Genomic DNA, 16,990 nt, shown 5'->3' on the forward strand with positions numbered 1-16,990 from the left:
ACGGAAATGGTAGACATTTTGTCTGAAATAAAATGTCTTGCCTGGCATAACGGTGAGAGGATCTGACTGCCTAAAACATAGCAACCGTAGATGCACACAAAATACAAAAAAGAAGAACCCAGGACTCTGAATAATCATACATCTACTGCCTTCCTATGATAACAAATGTGTTTGGATGCACCTCTTCTGCTCGTACTTACATAAAAGTAGTGATGTACAATATGGGTCCTTAGTACATAATTCACCTAGGCCTGATTTACTTAATTATTCTCTTCTCCTTTTTGTGAATAATGCAAGCCATTCCACATGGCTTTGAGGGGGAAATGCGCCAGTTTGAGAGCTATTTAAATGTAAACATCCTCCATAAGAATTTCTAACTGATGGAATTTGTCAGTTTGCTTTCTGAGTTCCTGAAAGCAGTTTGTGAATTTCTGCAAGTTCTTGCAAAACAGAGATAGAAGTACAAGTAAGCTGTAGAGCTAAAGGACAGATGAAAATAAAAGAGGTGCATATTGGAGAAAGCACCTGGTGGTTTAGGATCCTTTTCCATTGTACTTCTGCAAAGATTAGATTGTGTTTCGGTGTCTTTTCACTATTTCTTTCTCTCATTGACTGTGGTGCTCTTTGGCTTTGATGACACCAGTAAGCTTCATCAAAGCCAAAGAGCTTCCCCTCCTGCTGTGACTCATCTTTTCCCCTTCACCTACTTTGTCCCTTTCAGCTTCAGAACCAGGAGACAGTGAAGACGATGCTGCGGCGGACAGAGACGGAGATCAGCGTACGGGTGACAGACACAATGCGCAAGCAGGAGGATCCCTTGCAGCGGCAGCGCACCCTGGTGGAGGAGGAGCGCCTTCGCTACCTCAACGAGGAGGAGCTCATCACCCAACAGCTCAAGTGAGACTACTGCAAACTGAGCTTGCATGTGTGTGTGTGTTTATGTGGAAGCTAAGCAGAACAAAATAATTTGTCATCATCTTCCTGGGACACTTTCCTCTGTATTTGGTTCCTTCTTCTGGGTCAGTTGGTACAGTGGGAGTGGGAATGACATTAATGCTGTAGACGGAGGAAGTTAATTTCAAGAGTGTGTGATTCAACCTAAAAAATCTAAATCTCCCATTGGAATAAGTTTTAGTTCCAAGCTTTGTTCCATTATTTTTTTAAAAAAAATCAGTTACTAAAAGATCAGTGCAAGGGGTCAAAAAAAAGGAGAGAAATTAAACAAATATGGAAGATTCTTTAACGCAAAATTCTAATACCATCATTCTAAACTAACTTGTTAATGAGTAAGTTCCACAAAATTCAATGAGAACTATTTGTCCCTCCCCCTAGATCATAACTGTGGTGTGGAAAGAAGCACTTCAACCTCCCTGTTTAGCTTTCCAGTAGAATTCCTCCTATTTTCTATGAGCTCTGACAGGAAAATATGCATTTACAACTCCTGGATCTACTGCTGCAGCTATTTGTAAATGTGAATTCTCTAAAATTTCTATAAACTTCTATAAAAAAAATTAAGAAACAGTGATATCTTTAGTTTTGTGGCATAGGCTGGGGTTGCATAAATCCCAATTTTACCAAATTTTGTTACATTGTTACTTAATGTACTAGTATTCATAATTTCTAGATCAAATCAACTCTAAACTATCTCTGGATGCAAAAATGTTGAAGCTGAGGCTACTTTGGACACATCATGAGAAGGCAGGAATCTCTGGAAAAGGCAGTAATTCTGGGAAAGGTGGAAGGCAGTAGGAAAAGGGGAAGACCAAATACAAAATGGATTGACTCCCAAAACATGGCCTTGCGTTTCCAAGAGTGGAACAGGGCAGTTGAGAACAGGACATTTTGGAGATTGTTCATTCACAGTGTTGCTATAAGCCAGAAGTGACTTGATATCACAGAATAACAATAACAGTACTCAAAAATTATGCACATGTGAACAGATTATAGATGTCCTGGCTTTTTTACTAAAGCAATAGGATATTAATCTAGAACAATTGTAACCAAGCAATTTGGCATGTGTTTACCCAGAACTAAAGCCAATGTGATTTACTGCCATGTAAGTACAGTGGTGCCTCGCTTAGCGATCGCTCCGTTGAGCGACGAAATCGCTTAGCGATGGACTTTCGCCATCACAAAAGTGATCGCTTAGCAATGGTCCCTATGGGGAAAATTCGCTTTGCGATGACCGCGGGGATGCAATCATGGCAAAGCGACCCTTTTTTAACAGCTGATCGGCGGTTTCAGAATGGCCGCCGGAAAAACAAAATGGCCACCCGCTGTTTTGCCTCGCTTAAGAGGCAGCGAAAATGTCAGCGCTATTGAGGATTTTCGCTGAAAGGTAAGTTTTTAAGTCCATAGGAACACATTAAACGCGTTTTAATGCATTTCTATGGGCTTTTTAAAATCGCTTAGCGACTTTTTTCCAGAACGGATTAACGTCGCTAAGCGAGGCACCACTGTATGTAAAGGACTGCAGGCTTAACTGGCTAAAAATGTATCCCCAGTGAATCAATAATCATACGCAGTATGCATGTGTAAAGTGTGTGTGTGTTTAGTAAGTGCTTGGAAGACCTGCAGATTATGAGCACCATATTAAAAAAGGTATTTGCCTTTCTTTTACATGTTGGGAGAGAGAGCTGTTCTAAGGGTGTGCCCAACTATCCTACATGCATATTATGATCCCCAAACATAGCTATGTATGCTTTCTGCTCCAGGAGTAGTGTGTTATTTATATGCAGATTCACTTGGCAGCTTAATCAGACAAAACTAATATGATTCATCAATGAACATTGACTTAATCAGGTTGCAGCTGTTATTTTTAGAAAGATGTAATTTAACCACAACATTAGCACATTTTCTAGGTACTAAATTTTAGGAACGACATGATTTTTTTGGTATAGGAAGCAATGGTTTATTAACCTAGAACAACTCCTGGTATATGATGGTGGTGAGGAATGTAATTCCTTCCTTGTTGTGTTCTTGCAGGCAAGGATGAGAAGTTGCAATGTTTGTCTCCTTGACTTGTAAGAGGAATAGATGCTATCTGGTGCTATTACTCAGCTGTTGTGTGCAAGTGGTATAAGTAGTGGGTGCGATACAAAATTGTGATAGCTGCTGCTTTTTTCAGTGTCTTAAAAATCTGAAAGTTTTAAAAACATCAGATGGCTTGTTTGCATCTTTTAAAACAATAAACTGGCCTTTCTGTGCATAGTGTGAGTGTGTGCACAAACCTGTATGCTCTTCTTAACAGGAAAAGGGCTAGTTTTGAAAATATAGAAAATATAGTCAGTATCTTTCACATCTCTGATCATGGTTGATAATGGGAAAAACAAGGTGAGATTCCCTGTTCAGATAATGTAACAAACAAACCCTTTTTTGTTCTGTTTAGCCAGTTGTATTAATGGGAGCTACCAAGTAGTTGTGGATAGGCCACTTATGCTAGGATGCAGGTTGTTCACAATAGACCTAGATTCTCCAGGATCCTAGCTCACTCTTCCACTGAGTCTGCATACTTATGATTGCACTGCCCAGGAAGTCATCTTACTTTTTATAGCTTCTGGAACTTTACTGTTAAACCCAGGGGCAACTTTCTGTATCCACATGCAATTTATGGCCTCCATATTATTTTTAATGGTCTTAAATTACCTCCAAGCCTTGTGGATGGGATTTGACCTTGCACGGTGCACCTTTCAGCTTCATTATAGCTAATCTCCTCATTTCTTGGATAAATCCTCCCTTTAGAAATTTAAACACATCTGGGTCAGAATTACAGTGCAATTTTCTTCACCCCAGATTCTGGACACAGGTTAGAATTAAGTAAAGAGTTGTTTCTCCTCCTGGCCATTCAGTGTCTACTGTTACAGCACAGTCAGTGATTGTATTAAAAAGTGTTGCCCTTTTGTCATTGATCAGATTTATATTTATCGAGTCAACAGGAGAAGGCACCCATTATTTTCACCCTTTCTACTTTGGTAACCTTCCCAATTTCTTTCAGCATCCCATAGCCATTATGGTAGAATGACTCTTTTCTAAAACATACTGATAATACATATTGTTTGCACGTGTTTCACAAGCCAAACGCAGTAAAGAATGGTTAATTTGTATTCTCAAAGGCTTTCACGGCCGAGATCTGATGGTTGTTATTTATTACTACATTTTTATTTGAATTGCATCCTGCCCTTTCCCCAAAACTGAAATGCAAAGCAGCCCCCCAAAAAGGTTAAAAATAGATCATCGTCATTATTTAGTCGTGTCCGACTCTTCGTGACCACATGGACCAGAGCACGCCAGGCCCTCCTATCTTCCACTGCCTCCCGTAGTTGTATCAATTTCATGTTGGTTGCTTCGTAGACACTGTCCAGCCATCTCATCCTCTGTCGTCCCCTTCTCCTCTTGCCGTCACACTTTCCTAATGTCAAGGTCTTTTCCAAGGAGTCTTCTCTTCTCATGAGATAGCCAAAGTACTGGAGCCTCAGCTTCAGGATCTGTCCTTCCAGTGAACACTCAAGGTTGATTTCCTTTAGAATTGATAGGTTTGTTCTCCTTGCAGTCCAGGGGACTCTCAAGAGTCTCCTCCAGCACCACAACTCAAAGGCATCAATTCTTCGGTGGTCTGCTTTCTTTATGATCCAACTCTCACTTCCATAAATCACGACAGGAAAAACCATAGCTTTGACTATTCGGGCTTTTGTTGGCAAGGTGATGTCTCTGCTTTTCAAGATGCTGTCAAGGTTTGTCATCGCTTTCCTCCCAAGAAGCAGGTGTCTTTTAATTTCGTGGCTGCTGTCTCCATCTGCAGTGATCACGTGCAAATAGATACATGTGCAAAAATAAAAAGTTATAATTTTGAAATACATTTTTAAAAGTTATAATACTAAAACAAAATTGAATTGAAAGCTAGGACTGTGCAGTGGCCACCTGATTCACTTTGGGGCTGACCCAGCAATTCAGATTCAACCCTGATAGGTTTGGACAACTTCAAATCTAGTCTTGCCTGATTTGGATCCAAATAGAAATTGAATAATCTGAATTTTCATGCTGGGAATCCACTGGGAAATCAAAATAGCCATTATATTTTTGTTCCTTCACATAACATGCTTGATATCTGGAGATATAACTGGCCCTTTAAAGCAGATTAACTCTAGTGTTGGTTTTTGAGTTGATTGTTGTTAAGTTTTCATGTAGGTATAAGCATGGATCTTGGTGAATTGTTCCCGGTTAAAAAGGTCATGTAGACATTTGCTGTTGCATGCCAACTTGTGCAACTCAGCATTCAACAACCAGTGCCTGCACTAACTTCTTTACTTGTGGCAATTAACCATCAATATTGAACACAGTTGGGCTATACAAGGGCATAATTAATAGAATTTTGGCCAATGTGCTTAATATGTTTAATCTATTTGCTAATCGTACTGCTTTTCTGCACTGCGGTAGTGCGTATGATGTATATGCATTGCTTATGCACTAAAATGTACTTCATATACATAATTAAAACATATGTACTGTACAGACATACACAAGAGCAAGAGAAAAGCAAGAACTATACTAGCATACACAAAGCAGTACATAGTGAAATCAAACCCAGATGTAACCTAAAATACTGTGAAAAGAAATGGAGTAGGGGATAAGGCAAATATCATTATGTAATAAAATTACTGTGGTGACTAAGATACAGGCTCATTCACATGAAAGTGAAGGAAGGATGGGGCTGGACTATGAAGTGATTAAGAATGATTTGAAGGTTGGTACTGGTGGGAAGAAAGAAGAAGAAACAGAAGTGACTGTAAACACAAAAGAGTAAATGCAGTTGTTGGCCACAGTTATTTACCCCTATTGAATCAATGGGAACTTGATACTGGTTTATGTTAGTGTTGAGTATATCCTCTCATTGGGATTACATTCAGTCCACGATTTTCACCAGGATTCAGCAAAATATTTTTCAAAAGCATTATTCCTGTTAATAGAAAACTAGATGAATAATCCTCTTTGCTGTCCCTCCCTTTAAGCACTGACTTTGGAGAGTACTACTTACATTTTTTTACCTCTCAATGGAAGCTGAAGCTATAAGCCAGTAAAGTCCAACTTAGTTTTTCATTCCCCCCTCTCCCTCTTCATGCTCTGGCATTTTCCTTTTGCAGCATTTTCTTTTATTGCTCAGATCACTGAATCACTTCATATCGCTAATCTAGATCAACCTGATTCGGTTTGGGATTCAGACAAAACAGTTGCACAGCCCATTGGAAGCAATTCTATAATGCATTCATTTAAACATAAACCATCCACTGTTTAAAAGTCCCTTCCAGAGAAAATAAACCCACTGCCAGAAGCTTAGCTGAATGAAGAGAGGGAAAAGCCAGTCTACCTTCACTTGAAAGGGAGTTCCACAGCCTGAAAGCAGTCATGCCCTCTTTAAATTACTGTCTTCAACCTGTGAATTCCAAAAGATTTAAGGTTGTTTAGCCTAGTTATTTTGGACACTTTCTCGCGCCCACCCCCCCCACACACTTATACCACCTACATATGAAGAAGCCTTTGCCCTCTGTTGTTAGGAAACGGCTATTTACAGTCCTGAAATAAGTGATCATAGTTTTAATTTAGCAAATTAGTTACATCATCTGGAAAGAGAAAAGAACACAGAAATCTGAAAGATGGTAGTGAGAACTTTGCTGTCATCCATATGCAAGGTGATCAAGTTCACAAAGGCAGTGTTGCCTTCCGCTCCTATGCTCATTGAAGAAAAGGGGGAAACTTGCAACACGTCATCATTTTCCATCCTTCTGAAATCTCTTTGTTGGTGTCTTTGTATATTTGCAGTGACCTGGAGAAATCGGTGGAAAGGATCCAGAAAGATATGACCCACAACCATCGACTCATCTCTACACAAGAGCTAGAGGAGAAATCACTTGTGCTTAAGCAGTTGGGAGACACATTGACAGAGCTGAAGGGTGAGAGGTGGAAAGTGGGGTATCTCAGATAACTATGTCTTTGTTGGAAGAGGATTTCTCCTATGCCACAGTTTAAAAATCTTGTGCTGTGGTTAATTCATATGTTTGTGAAAATTGTAGCTGGAAATTATGTATTCATCATGATTTTTAAAGAAATAACCAAGGGCCTAGCCATAGATTAAGGTGAATGCATATTTCTTTCTCTTTCATCATTATCCTTCCAGGCATTCCCCTCTTTCAGTGCTCTCTGCCTGACACACATTGCACATGCAAAACTATGCTCTCTCATAACTGATTAGTCACAAAACAAAAGCAAATGTTTTAATATAAATAGACATTTTTTTCCTCCAGAGTGCTGCTTTTAGATACAGAATCAGCATCTTGTCTAATGAGAAGTGTTCAGGCACTATACCCTCAGACATTGACCTTTCTTTTTCCAGGAACATGGCCTCCTTCATATAAGTCGACCTGTTTTTGGAGTTCTGTTGGACAAATCGTTTTTTTGTTAGCTTTGTAGTTTATTCCAGCACTAAAGCTGTGATTCCATGTTCCAGCTCTTGTCATTTCCTCCTTCCCTGTTTCCCCAGTGCCACACATCTCCACTATTTTTCATTCAGCCTTATCATTCTTTGTGTCATCTTCATGGCAGAATGACTTTTTAATTCCAAAATAAAATCTCAGGTTCAGAATTTCCCCAAGGAGAAATTAGCCGACATCTTTGAAAAATAAGAAGTTGTGTGTGAAACCATGTGGATTTATGCTGAATGCATAGTTTTGAAGGGAATATACTTTGTTACTCTTTTCCTGTCATTAAAAGCCACAGGAAGCTAGAGGTTTCCCAATATGTTAGTCATATAACAACACAATGAATCACAGCCCTGGCTGAAACCAAATATCCTCCAAGGACTCTTGACAGTGTCCAATCTGAATTCTTAGAAAGCTCACAAGCAGGGTAGGATGAAACAGTATACACTTCATGTGGCTTGTTCTCAGACATGTCCAGTCAGATCTGGGGGTACTTCTTTCTTGTCCTGCTGGGCAGAGCCTTGAACATCTGCCTCAAAGTCTTGCCCTGATGGCTGTTGATGGACTTACTCTCCATGATGCAACGGGTTGATTAATTTGAGATATTTTGAGAAAGAAAAGTGTGTCAATGTATGAATTCAGCTGAACATTTACCAAGTGATGACCACTTGGTAATCTGTGTTTTCCACACTTCTGTATACAGTAATTTGAAAGTGAGAGAAGTGGAGGAGCACGATTCTTCTCTCTCTCTTTTTTTTTGCACAGGAGTATAGTTGATCAGATTGCAAAAGGAATATATTCTAAATGATTATATGGTAAATAATCTACTCATTCACTCAGTATGCATAATTGCTGGTCCCTACCCAAGCTAATTCTAACCATACTATTTGGTTGTGTCGATGCTGCTGGTATTGTTGTTGTTACAAAATCTGCTATTACGTTTTAATACAAGAAGTGATATGTGAAAATGTATTTTCATGCAGAAGATATTTTCATATTTGTTTGTGAAGAAGTACGTGGCACAACTAACACAAACAGAAGCATTCACTGACATGAAATGTATACTGGATTAGATAAGCTTCAGCCCAATCCAGCAGGGATCTTCTTCCATTCTTAAGGTCATAAAACCTTTGCACATTTACCATGTATTTGTATGACAAGTAGCACCCATGCAACGTATGGGCAGAGGCAATCACCCATGCAAAGTTACCATGCTGCATGCCTCTTTTGCGCTTCTGCCAGCTGTCGGAGCACATTCCGGAGATTCCAGCTGATCTAATGAGACCGTTCATGTTGCCCCTTCTGCCTTCTTCTACCATATGAAAATTGGCTATTAGCATTCCATTCTCTTTTCCTTTAACTTTCACCTCCCTTATCCAATATATCCCTGTCATTGGGTTGGGGACCAAGCTCCGTCCCCATCCCCATTCCCATTAATAGAGTTGCATTTCTTTTATAACACCCCTAAGAAACCATCGTTTGTTTAAAAATATGCTGAAGGAAATGCTTTGTTGCTGTTTTACATTTCTCTGATTATCTGTGGCCATTTTGGATGGAGGATTCTGGGGTTTTTAGTCCTAAACTTTTTTTTTAAGGCTTGCCTAGTGTGTTGGTTTCTTAGTGGAGAGTGCTAAGATTGATGGTGCTTGTGTGTTATCTGCTTACAAATGTATACATGGAATAGAAAGAAGATGTATTAATCCGAAAGACAGCAAATTATTTTAGATGTAACAGTCTCAAATCATGATGTAGTAACCTAGGAACTAACAAAAGGCATAAATACTTCACCATAGGTGGCTCATGGACTAGGATGGGAGTTAGTCTTACTCCAAAATTTTGGGGAGAGCTTCCTTCCCCCAGTCGCAGCCTGCTCTCACCCTTTGCCCTCTTTTGCCTCTTGTATATCAACTTCAACTTACTAACCCTTAGTTAATCGGCTCACAATTTCCCATTACATCTGAGACAGGGACCTCAACTAGAATCTTACATTGTATTTAAGCCATTGTGTCAGATCCTGATTAGGAGTCACAATAAAAATGAAATTAGCCCTAAGTACTTGTTCTCCTATTTCAAACACGAGGGCCAATTAAATGTAGATTACAACCAGCATACAAAGGAAGGTGAAGTATGCTACCACTTAACCAGAATAATCGATCCAGGAAGTATTGATCATGATGCATTTATGGAACACTTAGTTGATCCTTGAGTAAGTAATACAGAGTTTATTCCCTTTTCTCTCCCTAAGGAGCATCTGATGAAACAAGGGTAAACTCTATCCTTTTGACCCTCCTTGATTGTGAATTTGGAGACTAAACATATGTCAATTGCTATTTGTCAGCCCTCTGTGCCATGTGCCACCATTTTAAATTTGTGTAATGCCCAAAGGAGACTGTGTGACAAGGGCCTTACAGGAATTTAAATGGCATCTTCCTATCGCCAATAAGTGGGTTGCAGCTTATCAGACAGCACCGTACTGAAGACCTTTCTCCATCTTGGAGTCTGCTGTGTCTGGAGGCGAGCCAGCAGTTGAGCCAGATAGCACACAGGCAAATTATCAAGGGCAATTCTATGTCTGGGCACAGCCTGAGCATTCTGTACAGCTTCGCCAGGTGTGAGTGTTCTTAAATAGTATCTGTAGGAGACAAGCTTGGCTGTGTATGTTTGTACTGTGGTAAAAATCTCCATGTGAACTGGTGCTACTCCAGAGCTTGGAAATAGCAAGCTGTAATTTGAATGTGAAATTTAGTGCTTTTTATAGCAGGGCTGACCTTTATCATGACCATTTTAATGCCTTATGAACAAATATTTTGTGGCACTCTTCATCCTAAACCTTTTCCCGTTTCATGTTCATTGTCTATTTTAGTTATTGTTATAATCCATGGTCCTCAGTCTCCACCAATCGATATTAGAACTGCAATCCTCTGATGATTTACTTATGAGTCAGGATAATTGACTTCTGGATTTACTTTTGCATAAACATATATAGGATTGCTTTGTTTTGCTTCTTTATATAAAATATTCCTGCATTGCATCAAAACGAATAATAATATAATGATCTTGGAACTAAAGAGCTGGAAGATGGAGTCCAGCCCCTGTCAGGAGGCACAGCGGTGAACTGACCTCCCAATCTCTGGCTCTGCAGCCAGATGCCTAAGCCACTGTTTTTGTACATGTTAATTACAAAATGTTGCTCTACCTATCTGCTGCCTGAAGGCAGTGCTTACCTGTCACAGATTAACAATGCTGAGTGTTAGTGTTATTTTTTTTAAGAAGTGCCTAACCCAATAGCTCTGAGAGGAAGTGGTGCAAAACCTTTGCAGAGGTTAGTATTTCCTATAAAGGTTAAGATTCTGTTGGACCATATAGAAAATGTATAAATGGGAGTTTCGTTCTCTGCTGCCTCTTGAAAAAGAACATTTTTGCACATTGTAAGGAAGCAGCAAAGCAGGTTTACAACACAAAGATTTCTCACCTTTTTAAAAGTAGATCAGTGATTTTATGGGTGTACAGTATCTCATTATTCACTATATTTCTGATGGAAAGACAGCCCACCGTAAAAACAGTAGAATTGGTATAGAGATTTCCTGGGGTCCTGCCAATGACTTGGGCTTGGATTTCCAGATTTGAATCTGACAGCAGTTTGTATGACCCACAGTTACATGCTCTGTGCACAGTACACATGTGTTTCATGTGTGAGCCTATTGTGCTTGTTCAGTGGGGTTAGTCTGGAAATGACCTGATCTTAAGAGTCATCCCTTCTTCTCATCCATTCCTCAAACCCATTCAAGCATTCAAGTTTTCACGTGTCTTTGCCTAACTTGCTAGCCCATATGCAACAAAAAAACCAATGTTGACAGAGTTATGTCACCACTGGAGGGTAGGGCAGTGGGTAGGGTGTATTTCCAGCCCTCCCCCCACGCTCTCTCCTTCAGTGCAGAAATACAAGTGGTTATCTTGCTTGTGACGGGCTGTGCTCTTGGTAGGTGGGAGATGTTATGGTGGGCGTTTATATAATGTGGCAATGCCGTATTTCCTCTGAAAGTATTAACAGTGACAGCCAGGGGAGGCCTTCCTTCTCACTCACCTGAGCCTTGCCATGCCACCCACCTGCTTCTCTTCTTGGCTCCACACCTCCCTTTCCCCAGGTGAAAGCCATCCTTGGGCCTGCTCTGACCCCCATGCCTCTCCCTTCCCTCTCTACCCATCCCTGGCATTGCAGCTAATTTTCCCAGCCTGCAGAGCAAAATGCGTGTGGTCCTCCGTGTGGAGGTGGAGGCGGTGAAGTTCCTCAAGGAAGAGCCTCACCGACTGGACGGCTTATTCAAGCGATGCAAGGCAGTGACCGACACCCTGGCGCACGTTCGCAAGTGAGTGAGCAACACCAGAGTGAAAGGAAAGGCCTGGGACAGGATAGGCTGGAGTATTTACTTCTGTCCCCAAAGAGGCTGATGAGTTCCCCTTTGGATGCCCTATGCTGACCTTGGAAAGCTTGCTTTCTGGGACCAACTACCAGAATCCCAAATGCTCATGGGCATTTCTGGCTGAGAGGTTCAGGGAGCTGTAGTCCCCGAAAATAAATGTTCCGGACCTCTGAAAATGTACCCTGAATCATGTTGCAGTCCGCACATGTTTTTGTATGTCCATATTTATGTATTTATTTAACTTCTATCCTGACTTTCCTTCAGTGAGTTCAAGGCAATATTCTTGGCTTACATCCTTAACGTTTTATCCCGGCAATATCCCTGTGCGGAAGTTTGGGCTGAGAGCATATGACTTGCTCAAGATCACGACCTGAGTTTTCATGCCTGGATGGGAATTTGAGCCCAGATCTCCCACATCCGCCTCCAGCAGTATAACTGCTACAACAGGGTGGCTTGGTATTTGCCGTTGTGCCTCCTGCGGATAGCTTATGTGATGTATCCAAGTGGTTTCTCTTCTGTGTCCTGCCTGGGACTATCCTTGCTTAATTTCACAAACTGAAATGATGCCAGGTGTCACCAGACCATTCTTTGGACAGTATAATTGAGACATTTATTTTAAATCTGGCTTCCTGGTCCCCAAAGCCCCCTTCCAGCAGCTAGGGCTTCCTGCCCTCATTACCTCTATTGCCATGGCACCCACATTTGCTTCTCCCCGATGGCGCAGCTTCTCTTATCCTCCCTGGTTCCAGTCCCATCACCTGCCATTTTATTAATGCTGCTATTCATATATAGCATGTGCTGCTTAAAAAATGGCCCCTCCGGGCAAAGAAACACAGCAGCCATTTTTAAATTTGCTGCCACGCGTGTGGGTTTGTCTCAGAGGCCTTGTGGCTTGGCCTTGATCTCTTTTACTCTTTTCTTGGCAGGCAAGTAGAGGAAGGTGTCTGGGACTCATCCAGCAACCTTCTTAGCCAGTCTCCCAAGAAGGTGGAGCCAGAAAGTGACTTTAGCAGAAGCTTGGATTTTGAACTACCTACCAGTCCCCCCATGAACCTCCATGACCTATCCACTTCTACGGACAGCTTAAGCACATCCAGCTTTGGGCAAAGTCAAGGGCAGAGCCATGTGTGCAAGAGCAGCAACCCGTCCCGAGGTTCAGAGATGGTTGCCGTCAAGACCCAGACAGGCTCTGATATACCCAGCAAGAGGAGTGTGGACAGATCAGTGTCTGTGGAGGTGAGAGCAGCCTACGTTTACATGTACGCACATAGGCATGCATTTTTGTTAAATTTACATTGCAACTTTCTCACAAGAGTGATGTTCAAGGAGCTAACAACACTCAATTTACACATTTCATACAAAATCCAGATTAAAGCATTATAGGAAATCAATTAAAAAAATCACACCAATAAACGATGTAGGTAGCACTGAACCGGTGAACATCCCTTCAACAACAAACTAAGGTGCATGACAAAAAGTGGCCTGAATAAAATAGGTCTTTGTCTCCCAGAAGTTCAACAGAGACAGCACTACGCTAGCCCATTTTGGTCGGAAATTCTAATCTAGGGATGCCCACTAAGAAAGCCATCTCTGATGGCAGGGCTTCTTCTGAAGATCTTAAAACTTGGATCAGCCCATATGTGAGCAAGCTTTCAAAAGGAGCAGGGTCTGGGAAAAAAGGACATTTAAACAAAATCTTGGTGACCAATAAGATTGGCCACCAACATTCTGAAGCATAACAGAGGAATTAGTGTCTTCTCCTCCCATGCATTAAAATGGGATGCAATCCACTGGGAAATTCTTATCCACCCCGTCTGTTAAAATGTCATGCTTTTGTCTAGTTCCAGTGGGGCTTCCACAGCAAAACCCACAATCCATGGTGCATGGATTGTATACTATGGTTCATATACCTCCCTCTCATTTTGACGCTCTTAATGGCACCCCAAGTAGGGGACATGGTGGCGCTGTGGGCTAAACCACAGAAGCCTGTGCTGCAGGGTCAGAAGACCAAGCAGTCATAAGATCGAATCCACGCAACGAAGTGAGCTCCCGTTGCTTGTCCCAGCTCCCGCCAACCTAGCGGTTCGAAAGCATGCAAATGCAAGTAGATAAATAGGGACCACCTCAGTGGGAAGGTAACAGCGTTCCGTGTCTAAGTTGCACTGGCCATGTGACCACGGAAGATTGTCTTCGGACAAACGCTGGCTCTATGGCTTGGAAACGGGGATGAGCACCACCCCCTAGAGTCGAACACGACTGGACAAAAATTGTCAAGGGGAACCTTTACCTAATGGCACCCCAAATCTACCAGCTTTATTATATCCCATGGTGTCATATCCCAGCCAAAGTACTGTAACACACTCTATGTAGGTCTACCTTTAGAAAGTGTTCTGAAACTTCAGTGGGTCCAAAATGTTTCAGCTAGATTGTTAACTGGGTCTGGTTACAGGGATCATATAACCACCTGATTCACAACATTTTATATATCCCATGATAGTGTTCTCTCCACTACTCAATCTTCTGCATGCTTCACAAAGCTCTTTCTGTGAGATTTGCATCCCAGATGGATTGACCAGTTTCACATCATCCAATACCATTATTATTATTCCCTGAGCAGAAGAAGAGTTAATGTCCATCACAGCTCAGTCCATCAGTGTTAGAAACATCGCTGCCATTGCACCACAACATAGCTTGGGATGAGCCTTTCTCTTCATGACATCTGAATAACAAGTGTGAAGGCAAAGCCTTCTTTCTCACTCCCTTAAAGGGACAGCAGTCCTCTCTATTTGTCCCATCCCAGCTCCTCCCATTTTAGAAATCAAGCATTGGGCAGTGGGGCTGTGCTATAGAACAATAAACATAATGGTTAATCTAGCTCTGCTTTACAGGCTGCTGAACGAGACTGGGAAGAGAAGCGAGCAGCCTTGACCCAATACAGTGCTAAAGACATTAACCGCCTCCTGGAAGAAACCCAAGCGGAGCTGATGAAAGCTATCCCTGACTTGGAGTTTGCCGCCAAGCACAAGCAGCCCTCCAGCAGTGGTGGCAGTGGGAGTGCCGCATCCACCCCAGAGCACAAGCCCACCAAACCCCAGCATGCCCAGAAGACCACAACCAAAATGGACCCCAATGGCCGGCGGGGATCTGGTAAGGCCTGTGCCGAAAGCTGGATGCAGCCTGTGTGGGATTTTGCATTCCTCCTTTATGCATGGCGAGAGAGAAAGACAAAGAGAGAGGAATTTAAAATGCTGTAGTGTGTCTTGAGGATTGAATATATTATTATTATTATTATTTATTATTTATTTTATTTATATCCTGCCTATCTGGTCGGGTCAGGACCACTCTATAGGTTATAGTTTTACATTGCTTTTTTAAAAGTCGTTTTAATTGATAAAATAAAACGTTTTTGAAAAGAACACAACTGCTGAGAAGATGATACAATCAAATTAGAAGCAGTAATATGATGTTCAAAAGAAGAACAAAAATATATATCTGTTCATAATCTTCCAAATGCCTAAAATATGTCTATATGTAGGAAATTCACCAAGCCCAAAATTCTTTCTCTCCCCCCCCCCTTTTTTTAAAAAACCCTTTCAGGGCATGGCTGTGTGTTATGGGGAGGGGTCTGCAAGGAATCGTAGCTGTCCATTGTTTTCCCAGCACAAACAGATTCCCATAAGCTTGCCGAATAGTGGAGTGGAATATTTAAGGGAACACTTGAGTTCCAAATCTTCCATTTTCCAGTCCTTTAGAATTTAAGAAATTGGAAAATGAAAGGCTTGGTCTTGGGCACCTGTATGCACAGAACTCCACAACTTCACACATCTTGTGGACCATGGATTGCTGACAAATGGTCTACAACAGAGGTCCCCAACCCCCAGTCTGTGGCCCGGTGCCGGTCTCTTTCTTTTTTTCAAATGGCATCAAAGTTATATTAAGACTGCCCTTTTTATGTCTAGGACAGAACATTCCGTGTCTAGTTACAGATGATTACCGAAAAAAAAGCCTTTCCTCTGCAAATAGACCAATTATCAGAACATTGTCTCAAGGAAATATTATGAATGAAATGCCTGACTTTATCATATTTTGTCACTTCCCTATAGAAGAGCTGACAGTGCCCAGGTATAGGACTGAGAAGCCCTCCAAGTCTCCTCCTCCACCTCCACCTCGGCGGAGCTTTCCATCATCCCACGGACTCACAACCACCCGCACAGGCGAGGTGATAGTCACCAGCAAAAAGGAATCCAGTTTCATGAAGGTATGACACCCTTCTCTCTTCATCTAGAGCAGAGGTCGTCAACCCCCAGTCCGTGGCCCAGTGCGTGGGCTTGCTGGCACTGGGCCGTGGATATGGATCTTCGCTCTCCTACATGCACATGCGGTGGGCAAGTTGCGCTTGCGGTAGGCAGGCATGTCATGCTCGCGTGGGGGCCGTGTTGTGCTCGCGGGAGATGTGTTGCCCTCATGCACATGCGTGCAAGCGCGACATGCCCCCGCGAGTGCAACATCCCCCTACGTGAACGTGACATGCCCACCTACCATGAGTGCAGGGGTGTCCCTGCCCACCCCGCGCATGGAGCTTGCTCCCCCCAGCCGGTCCACGGCCCCAAAATAGTTGGGGACCGCTGATCTAGAGGACTGGCTCAGTGGCAAGCCAGAGATTCCCCCTGGACTAAACTTGCCCTATGCCTTTCTCCTCCTCCTTTTCCTTCCACAATCCAATCCTTTCCTCTTTACCATTCATCAGTCCCTTGCTTTTGATTCCAGAAAGCTGAATCCGAAGAGCTGGAGACCCAGAAGCCGCAGGTGAAACTGAGGAGGACTGTGTCAGAAGTTGCCCGGCCTGCCTCTACACCCCCCATCATTGCTTCTGCCATCAAAGATGATGATGATGAAGACAGGATTATTGCTGAACTTGAGGTAGGAAAGAGAAGGGATAAGAGGGGCTCCTGAACAGTTGTTTGCAAACTGTGGCTGCAGAATATACATGGTGACTGCAGGTGTGGCCATTCCATAGTTATCTGCAAATACCTGACCAAATGGCTACATCTTGCTTCCATAGTTGGCGAACATGAGAAGCATTGGTTTAATAGCATGGAG

At 42.2% G+C, this 16,990-nt stretch overlaps 1 protein-coding gene across 26 annotated transcripts in view; it reads left to right on the forward strand.

Annotated features, from left to right (window-relative positions):
- Positions 1 to 16,990, forward strand: part of SRCIN1 (SRC kinase signaling inhibitor 1) — a 310,186-nt gene that overhangs the window by 271,223 nt on the left and 21,973 nt on the right. For all 26 annotated transcript variants that reach the window (XM_078377916.1, XM_078377919.1, XM_078377927.1 and 23 more), the window contains 7 exons: positions 722 to 897; positions 6,814 to 6,944; positions 11,689 to 11,836; positions 12,817 to 13,126; positions 14,779 to 15,037; positions 15,994 to 16,148; positions 16,658 to 16,810. In XM_078377916.1, coding sequence (XP_078234042.1) covers positions 722 to 897; positions 6,814 to 6,944; positions 11,689 to 11,836; positions 12,817 to 13,126; positions 14,779 to 15,037; positions 15,994 to 16,148; positions 16,658 to 16,810 — 1,332 coding nt within the window. The remainder of the gene's footprint in view (positions 1 to 721; positions 898 to 6,813; positions 6,945 to 11,688; positions 11,837 to 12,816; positions 13,127 to 14,778; positions 15,038 to 15,993; positions 16,149 to 16,657; positions 16,811 to 16,990) is intronic.

Source organism: Pogona vitticeps, chromosome 6 (genome assembly GCF_051106095.1).
Source record: "Pogona vitticeps strain Pit_001003342236 chromosome 6, PviZW2.1, whole genome shotgun sequence".
Lineage (NCBI taxonomy): Eukaryota > Metazoa > Chordata > Lepidosauria > Squamata > Agamidae > Pogona > Pogona vitticeps.